Genomic DNA, 9,597 nt, shown 5'->3' on the forward strand with positions numbered 1-9,597 from the left:
GTTTCAATAACCCACTGTGATGTCATAAACATTGGCTTTCCTATTGCCAAGATCTACAAGCCATCTCACAACTCATAGCAACAGGCAAGGCCTTTCAATACGGAGTCCTCTGGCTGCCTATTTGGGCAGTTTTAACAGTCAATCCTGTCTGGAGGTATGAAAACCGGATACCAATGGAGAGTTGTTAGTTGAACGAACAGCAAATAATGACCTTCAGCTCATCCATGAACTGAAGCAGACTGGCACACTCAACTTTGAAGACATGGATTCAACCCTCTCTGTTAGGTGAGGCCTTCGGACAACCATCCTCAGTCGGCTTCCTGGACAATAGTGAATTACTTTCCCCACTGCTCCCAATGATTAAGTATACTCAGAAGCCCAGATGAACCTTCTGGAAAGCAATGTGTAACGTGTCAACAGAAGGGCTACAACATAGCACTCTAATAATATTTTCCCAATTTACTCCTATTTAGGAAGCTTATAATCTATTCTCTACACCAGTGGTTCTCAACCTTTTTTCGGCCGAGACACACCTGACAGATGGTTCTCACATCCGTGACACACTGAACATGTGACCATCATGGGGCTAGATGTAAACATACACGCTGCATCCACGGGAACCCCCTTGACCCCTAACAATTGATGCAGAGCAGAACTAGGGCATTAACCATAGAACTCACATAAAAAAGATTCTGGTTCTGATGACACCTCAGTAAAAGCAAAACAAATTCCCTATTGTGCCTGGTAGTAATTTTATTTTTATTTATTTATATCATATCCTATTGAGAAACACAACAAATAAGATTGATACAATTGCCTACATGCTAGTAAAATACCTCATTTCGGTCACACACCCAGAACTGACCTTCACCAAGTACAGAAAGACCACAAATTATAACTATGGAGACAGAAACTGGAATGGAAAACCAAAAAAGCCACGCTGCATGCAGTGCGAACCTGGAGAAATGAAAGAGAAATATAGCACCTAACAGTCCCAGGATCTGTAATAATGAACACAAACTAACCCGCACAAAGTTACACCTGTATTATGGAACACACTCAAACAGTAACAATCCTATCTAAGAAATACAACTATTAAACCAGGCCCTAAACACTAATACATTTCCTATTGGGAAAACAGAATAAGCCAAGCTGCTATAGAGCCCCACACAGAAATAACTGTAAAACTATATTAATAAATGTTTCAAAACAGCTGATGAACAGAATAAGGTCAAACAATTAAAACTCATAAAAATGATTAAAAATTGTCCAAATAGCAATAAAATATTTCAAAACAGCAGACACATCACATAATACTCAATAATTAAAATGGCAGTCAAGAAAAATAAACTTAAAATGCCACCTTTACTTACCCTCTCCACCTACTCCTTTCCCTTGAAAGCACATACCAGGAGCAGCAGCGGCTGCTGAAGCTCTGTCCTCTTCTTTAGGGCCCACAAGTTACTCTCACACACACACACCCCCCAATTAAACCCTACGACCAGTCTCTCTCTCCCTCACACACCCCCCAGTCACCTCCCTGCCCAGTCTCTCTCTCTCTCCCTCACACCCCCCCAGTCACCTCCCTGCCCAGTCTCTCTCACACCCCCCCCCCCCCAGTCACCTCCCTGCCCAGTCTCTCTCTCCCCCTCACACCCCCCCAGTCACCTCCCTGCCCAGTCTCTCTCACACCCCCCCAGTCACCTCCCTGCCCAGTCTCTCTCTCACACACCCCCCAGTCACCTCCCTGCCCAGTCTCTCTCTCACACACCCCCCAGTCACCTCCCTGCCCAGTCTCTCTCTCACACACCCCCCAGTCACCTCCCTGCCCAGTCTCTCTCTCCCCCTCACACACCCCCCAGTCACCTCCCTGCCCAGTCTCTCTCTCTCCCTCACACACCCCCCAGTCACCTCCCTGCCCAGTCTCTCTCTCACAACCCCCCCCCCCCAAGTCACCTCCCTGCCCAGTCTCTCTCTCCCCCTCACACTTTGCTTAGAGCCCCAATGCTGTGTTCCCATTCAATTTCACAATGGCAGATTTCCCAGTGCTGCTGCCTTCTCAGCCGCACTGAAGCAACAAACATTTTAGAAAAATATGCCACAGCACTCAAGGCTTTCTTCTGGCTGTCGGGATATCCCTAGGCTGCCGCAGCCCCCCATCTGCCTGCTTTTATGGCCGCTGGGAGCTCCAATTGCCCCATCTGTAATCAGCATGGCTGATGTCACTTTTACTTTAAATGTGGTTCTGCCGCACTCATTGTTGCATCGGGGGGGGGGGGGGGGGGGGAGAATCCCCGGAGCAACCAGCCTCCGTGCTTGCGACTCACTGCCACTTTGGGGTAGCCCGTGGTGGCCACAGGGTCGGGCTTCTTCGCCGTCACGGGCTTGGACACTTCTCCTCCCAGCCCCTCTCAAACCACCCCACCCCCGGGCTATGAGATGCCCCCCTTCTTCCTGCCCCACCGGCCAATCAGAGGCTTCCTCCTCCCACTGGCAGGAAGAAGGGAGGAGGCTTCTGATTGGCCCGCGGGGGCAGAAAGAAGGGAGGAGGTTTCCCATTGGCCTGCGGGGGGCAGGAAAAAGGTAAAGGGAAGAATAACTGGGGCTGTGGGACACCGGGAGCCGTGACACACCAGCTGGTGCTTGGCGACACCGGTTGAGAAGCGCTGCTCTACCCATTGTACCAGTTTTAAACAGAATCCTTGCCATAAGAACAACATCCAATGGCCACACTACATTTGTACTAGGAGTCTGCTGCCCTTCTGAGGCAGTCTAAAGTGTCAGACAGACAATCAAGACATTGCTGACCATGTGAGAATTGCACATTTGAAGTTCAACCTTACAATATCAGTCAAAAGTACTTGAGCCTCATTCACCAATTTGGGGCATACTTAAATGTCCCCTTGATTCAGTTTTGCCAGTCATCATCTCAAGGTGGCTAAAACCTTTTGGGTGAGAAGCAAAAGCAATTGTTTCATGACTGGACTAGATTTTTGTTGTGCAGCATCATATAGTGCCGCTTCCCTGCAGAGTTAACAGTACAGTCTGACACGGTGCTAAGAAGCCTAAAGTCAGCGATTGCTCCAGAATGAGCAACATTCCACTAGAACAATTGAGACATTTTGTATCTATGGCTTGTGATCACCCAAAGTTATTTTCTAGAAAAGGCAAACTTCCCTGTACTTTGTGTCAATCTAAGATTATTACCTTATTAAAGCCAGGAAAAGACCATGGTATTGACCAATATTATTGCTGTGAATCCATTTCAAAATTACTAGAACAGATGGTATGTCAACAGATATCTACAACGCTGGATACTATGTGGAACAAAAATAGTTTTTGTCAAGGTCACAGTACAAATGATCAGATCATGATGCTACCTTTTTTTTTTTTTTATTTTACTGAAAATAGCATTCAAAATAGAGAAGATAATTTCCAAAGGGACTTCCGCAGGTAACGTAGTGCTTTATCTGCAGAAATGGGCCTTAGAAAATTGCATGACCGATATATGTGTAACTTTTACATGCGATGGGGAGTTCTTTCCAGGGAATGAAGTTGGGACTTATGGGCATGCTTCAGATTTTAAGACCTATGCCTGCAAATTATCTGAGCAAAATTCCAACCACCAAATGGCAGCTGTAATGGTGTGCACATATTTTTGCCAGGAGAATTTTCAAAGCGGAAGTATGCATGTATTTTCACTTTGAAAAATTGGTGTAAAGTCTGCAGGTAAAAAGCACCTACAAGACTTTATACTGACTGAAAATTCCACTCTTAAAGCCAGTTTTCTTTGACATGACTGCTATGCGTGGTACTATGTGGCATACAAGTCTAGTAGTGAACGTTTCTTTATAAAATTACCAGTTTTACTATCTACTCTGGTGACAAGAAAAGCTCTGGGAGGAATCAAGCCAGCGGTCTACCTCAAGGGTCAGTGCTGTTTCCGACACTGTTTAACTTTTACAATCGACACCATATCTCAAATGTTATTTGTTGTGGTCTCCAGGTTTTACTTTTTTTCTAAACTGAAAGATGACCTCAATGCCAATTTGAAAATTGCAAACATAACAAGCTAAAAAACAGAGGAAGTTAACTTAACTGTAAACAGAGTTCTCCGTAGGCAGACAGATGAAATAAGATATCACACATGGACAATGCCATGCGACAGTGCCAAATGGACCCATCTTGCAAAGATCACTAAAGCTTTACTAAGAATGGGTGGGAATTCTTTCATTGCCTCTTGACCCCCTCTTTCTGTTTGACTGAGAGGGTACATTTCTAACCAAGTAGTCATTTTTGTAAGCACTGATTTTTGCTACCTCTCCCATACCTGCTCCTATCACTGAACAAAATACATTGTTTGAGAAGACATGATATGGCAACCCTGCTGACTGCATTACAAACATTAAGGAGGTAAGGGAATGCCATAAGCAGGATTTCACATTTTGGAGTGGTAGGAGAACAGTGCTGCTGCTACTACTACTGTTTGGGGTCTATTCTATAAAAAAAAAAAAAGATCTAAACTACTTGATACAATTACCTGCAACTGGTCAACCAATAGGTCATGGTTGGCCATATCAAAGGCAGATGATAAATCAAAAAGTATCACTACTCCATTTCTTTGTCTATACAGCAGTGTAGACAGTCAAGTAAAATACAATTAGTGTCTCTGTCCAATGCGGTTTTCTAACTCCTGACTGGAAGCTACTTAAGTGCTCAAGAGTCCACAAAGTCAACCAACTATAATGACCACTGCCGTCTGATTTTTCCCCACATATAGGAAATTAGACATGGATCTATATTTGGTCTTATCCTGTGGGTTTAGAGAACTTTTTAACAAAGATCTGAAAAATATAGTTGTCAATTACTCAAGAAAAACCCCTTCCTTCAAGGATATATGTTTTTTAATCTACTCAGAACACTCTTGCTGGTCCCCCTTAATTAGGGCGGATGGGCATGGGCCCAGCTCACAATATGCAACGTTCAATTTTCCCATTACATATCTTAGCAAGTTTGCGCCAGTTGCAGAGAAATTCCCCCAGGAGTGTTCAACTTCTACTTGCAAATCTATTTCTAACAATGAAGTCCCTATTTATGATTATGCTATCACTACTTGAGGTGTTTTTACACCCTTTTTATTTTATTTACTTATATTCCACTTTTCAGGCACTTCAAAGCAAATTACATTATAAGTTATCTGAGGAATCCAATTCCCTACAAAGAGTTAGGGGCTCCCTTGGAAGTAATCCACACATGTATTATATAGGTCTATGGCTAGTTCTGGCACCATTTTACACATCTTTACCACAGAAAATAGCTCTTTTAGACCATTTTGATTTTAGTTAATTATATATGAATAAACTGCCACCCATTTGCTTTTCTACTTTTTTGGACTCGGGGCTTTTTAGCTGGTCCAGATGGAAAAAAATATGATTCTCTCTCCCATACTTAAGGACAACTTGCTCAGGAACCTTAGTATGAAGGAGGCACCCACTGCTAACACTTCCTGCTTTAAAAGCTAAAAAGTTTTTCCTGATTTGCTGCATCTCTTTTGTTAGATCAGGGAAGATTCTGACGACAGATCCCATAAATGGGGCGTTAATTTTTTTGGAGCGAGTGCGCGTTATTTCTCCCATATCATTTTCATTATGAAAAGATATTAATAAAGTAGCTTTCTCAGCAATTTCAAGCGATGAAGATTCTAGGAAGTCAGTTAGATTTTCTAATACACTGGGAGTTGATTGTATTTGCTGATTTCTCCTTGTTGGTAGGAAATATACTTTTTCTAGGGGTGGAGTCTCCAAAGTATCTTGAAAATACCGCTTCATGGTCATTCTGGGGAATTCAACAACCCTTGCAAAATTTGTTATTCTCAAATTTAGATGCCTCAGCATATTTTCTATATTTTCAATTTTTCTTTTAGCTACTCCACAATCTTGAATCTATATTGCTTGAACTTTTGACCTGTTTTATATCATTTTATATCATTTTCCAAATTTATAAATTTCTTGGAAGGACGACCGGACCTAGTGTCCGGTTGGCCGGGGTAATGTGGGCCCAGGCTCACTGAGGAGGAAATCCCTGGCCCACGCCAGGTATCAGGAAAGTAGCGGGGGAGGGGGTATTTTGGTTAAGGGTCAGCGGGAGGTCACGAGCGGCGCGAAGGCAAAGGAGGTGAGGTAAGTGCGCACACGGGCTGTAGCAGCCATAATTGGCCAGCCAGCACGAGTCTGCAGAGGGTGGGGGGAGCGCGAGGAAGCCTGCTAGCTCAGTCGTTTTCGGCGTCTGAGCAGCAGGCTGGTTCTCCCTCCCACCCGCCCTGTTATTCATTCTGTTGCGTTCGGTACTTGGGTGTTCGGGGGAGCTTGTTCGTCGCAGCTGGGGGAGGGAGTTGTTTGGCGGATGGCCCGAGCCGCCACAGTTTACAATTGTTAATGGGCAGGATGATTGCCTGTGACAACTGGGGCTGTTGTCAGGTGCGGGCTCCTTGCTAGGAGGAGGCGGGGGCCCATTTGGCCTGACTCCTTGCTGGCTAGCGGCGGGGGTCCACAGTGTTGGCTTCTTGCTAGAAGGAGGCGGGGGTATGAACGCGGTGTAAGGGCTGGAGGGACGAGCCGGGTGGCTGGTGCTGACCGTCTTGCTGGAGAGGCGGCGGACGGCTAGGGGTCGGTTGTTTAAAGTTATGAATGTTATTGTTTGTGAGGCTCGGGCCTCCATGGTATTTAATAAAGCTGCGGCCCTGTTTAACCCAAATCTCTGTTATTTAGTGTTTTTGATTTGTGAAAGAGGGCGGATGTGAGTAAGTGAGGTCCTGGATGCCCGTATCATGGTCGCTTCCATCTTATGACCTTCAAAGTTCTTATTCAGCGTATCCAATTGGTAGGAAACATTATTGATCTTAATCAAGCATTCAGCTATCGACTTTGCCATTGCCGATTACAATTTCCATAAGCAGTCCAGAGTGACTACTTCAGGTTTGTTTGTTTTTTTAAAAGTTATCTCACCATCGGTTCGGAGAAGGGGCTCCTGCCCATGAGTTTCCTCTCCTGGGCTCTGCCTCTCTTCTCCTGCTCCTCGATCATTCCCACCGAGAGTTCTCTCCATATTCTGTGGAGGTCTGCGGTATGCCCTCCAACGGCGTCACCCCTTCAGGCTGCTGCACAGGGAAGTCCACTTCGGGGCTCCCGGAGAGCCGCGGCGTCGAGGTGGCACGCGCAGCCGGTGGAAGTCGGTCGTCCAATGGGCTGAGGGAAGCTTCCTCCGAGGTCGGGTCACATTCTCCCCTCTGTGACCCGACAGCCGGACCTCTCAGCTCCTTCCCTTCCGATATGGAGACGCACTGGTCGATCATTTTCTGCCCTGCAGGGATCGCTGAAGCAGAAGGGTAAGCTCTCAGCTTTCCTCTACGTTTGGGAGGCATTTTTCTTGAGGAAATTCAACTTAGCCAGGAAAAAACGGTAGAGCAGTTTTTCAGCCCGACTGGTCAGGACGCCATCTTGGCTCCATCCTGAATTCCTGTTTTGTTGTATAATTGTTTTATTGCACATTAATCTATATATTTCTGTAACAAAGAAATTACTTAACATCCATGGTCATCTCCACAGCAATTTTACTTACTGTAAAATTGATTACAACTAAATATGTGTAAACTGAGCTCAGGAAGGTGGACATAACTTCCTGTCAGAGGAAAAAAATAAATAAAAAAAGAGGACCATAAGTGACCAAACCTGTTAACACTGGTCTTATGTGTGTAAAATCACAAAGGTTCCCAAAATTTGTTACACTTGAGGTCACCATAGCTGAGAACTTTTTTATTTTGCTCTGAGAATAAATGGGTAGTGGTGGTAGGAAGTAGGAGGAGGAAATTCAATCAGCATTTTCAGGTACACACGATAGTTCAATCAATCACCATAGGTGTACTGATGAGACATGCATGGAGATACCACAGACAGGTAAGGATGTAAGAAACAGAGTGACCCACCTACAGACATGCAAGGTACATCATCATCATTATATATATAAAAAAAATAAGAGAGAGAGAGATCATACCGGCCCCTCCCCTCCTTCACAGTTCCACTTCCTTTTTGTATACAAATTAAGCCCTGTCATGTAGCTATAGAAGCAGGCAGGCTTTTTTTTTTTCATTTTCGTTATAATTTAAATGTTGTACATACCTGCAATTACAATCCTCTCTGGAACTTGCATAATTACTCCAGAACTTGGATGCCCCTCTTCCGTCTTCTGTTCAAGGTTTGCATTAGTTGGTGCCACCTTTAACTTTTCTGGGACCCTCATTCGTTGACTAATACCTTCTGTATACTCAATTTCATACTGAATGCGATTCATTTCTGCCATCTCAGCAGCAGGAGAAGGGAATGCTGCCTCATTCATTCTGTTTCAAAAAAAACAAAACAAACACACACACACAACACATATGCCATGTGCATTGTACGGGGAAAACAATCGATCTTTAGAACAGACACCTTTTCTAAAATCACACATTCTTATGTTTAGCTGCAATATTCCTGACAAAATAAGGTAGCCATTCTCCACGTTAGGATGCGACTGCTCTGAAACGACCTCTTAGCATAGACTACAGTCACTCTTTTACCTTCTCTTGGGATGTCAGAACCACTGAGCTCTGCTTTTTGGGCCCTTTCACTCTCAGAATACACAAGTTAATTCCTCAATATAAAAAAAATAACACCTTGGATCTACACACAAATCCCCGACGTAAACAGATTAGTACACATAAGCAAAACAGCAGCAATCTGGCCACATCCGCAACAAACGGATTAGCTGCCTACACCTCTTGTTACCACATAAAGGAGCTTACGGACGAAGCATTTTCCCCGTAGACACAATCAGGAAGGCTCTTCAATACAGCAGGCTCAAAGCCAAAAGCCAGCACACGAAAGTCGGATGCTGTCGTCAAGAGCGCCACATGGGAAGCAATGTTTTTTTTAATATTTGGTGGTACAAAACCATTACCGGCTTTTATTTCTAAATTCCACCGAACAACTGGGTCAAAAAAAGGCCTCCTAAGGCGGTCGGATATCTCCGAGAAGGGACATGAACGAGCCAGGCCAGCCGGTCCCCCAAAGCAGCAGCGAAGCACCGCGAGTGGCTCGGGATGAACGTGGCTCGGTGCGCGGGGGTCCGAGGCCTGCGGCGGTTGCGCAAGCACCGACACCACCTTCGGCCACCCTCTCTTGTAGCTCAAGCTGCAGCTAAAAAAACAAACAAAAAAAAAAAGGAACGAAAGCCAAGGAGAGGGGTAGGGAGGCTGCGGCTCTCGCGCCATCCGCCGCTTCTCTCCCGGCATGCGGCGAGTGACGGATTTCGTGCGTTGTCCACCGGCGCCTTAAAGCAAAGAACATTGACCCCCTCCCCTTCCTTCCCTTCTTCTCTCTGGAAGAAACTCACCCGCATCCCCCGCCACCTGCGGCCAGCACATGAAGCCCGGTCCCCTTGACTGCGGCCTACAACCGTCCCGTCCCGTCCCCCCCACCACCCCGCACGCTAAGCAGGAGCAGCGGGCGCGTGTCCTCGAAAGGCTCCCGTAGATTGAACGAGCTGACGTAAACAAGGAGAAGA

The 9,597-nt window shown here is 45.4% G+C and overlaps 1 protein-coding gene across 7 annotated transcripts in view; it reads right to left on the minus strand.

Moving 5' to 3' along the window:
• Positions 1–9,580, minus strand: part of LOC115098471 (mitochondrial fission factor-like) — a 59,885-nt gene extending 50,305 nt beyond the window's left edge. For 6 of the 7 annotated variants that reach the window (XM_029614989.1, XM_029614988.1, XM_029614987.1 and 3 more), the window contains exons 1-2: positions 9,427–9,580; positions 8,175–8,392 (exon numbers count right to left, since the gene is read on the minus strand). In XM_029614989.1, the coding sequence (XP_029470849.1) occupies positions 8,175–8,391 (217 nt within the window). In that variant the 5' untranslated portion in view covers position 8,392; positions 9,427–9,580. Of the gene's footprint in view, positions 1–8,174; positions 8,393–8,991; positions 9,366–9,426 lie in introns of those variants that run through there. The other variant, XM_029614983.1, reaches the window with a different exon arrangement.
• Positions 9,581–9,597: the final 17 nt, after the last annotated feature.

This window comes from Rhinatrema bivittatum, chromosome 9 (genome assembly GCF_901001135.1).
Source record: "Rhinatrema bivittatum chromosome 9, aRhiBiv1.1, whole genome shotgun sequence".
Taxonomy (NCBI): Eukaryota; Metazoa; Chordata; class Amphibia; order Gymnophiona; family Rhinatrematidae; genus Rhinatrema; species Rhinatrema bivittatum.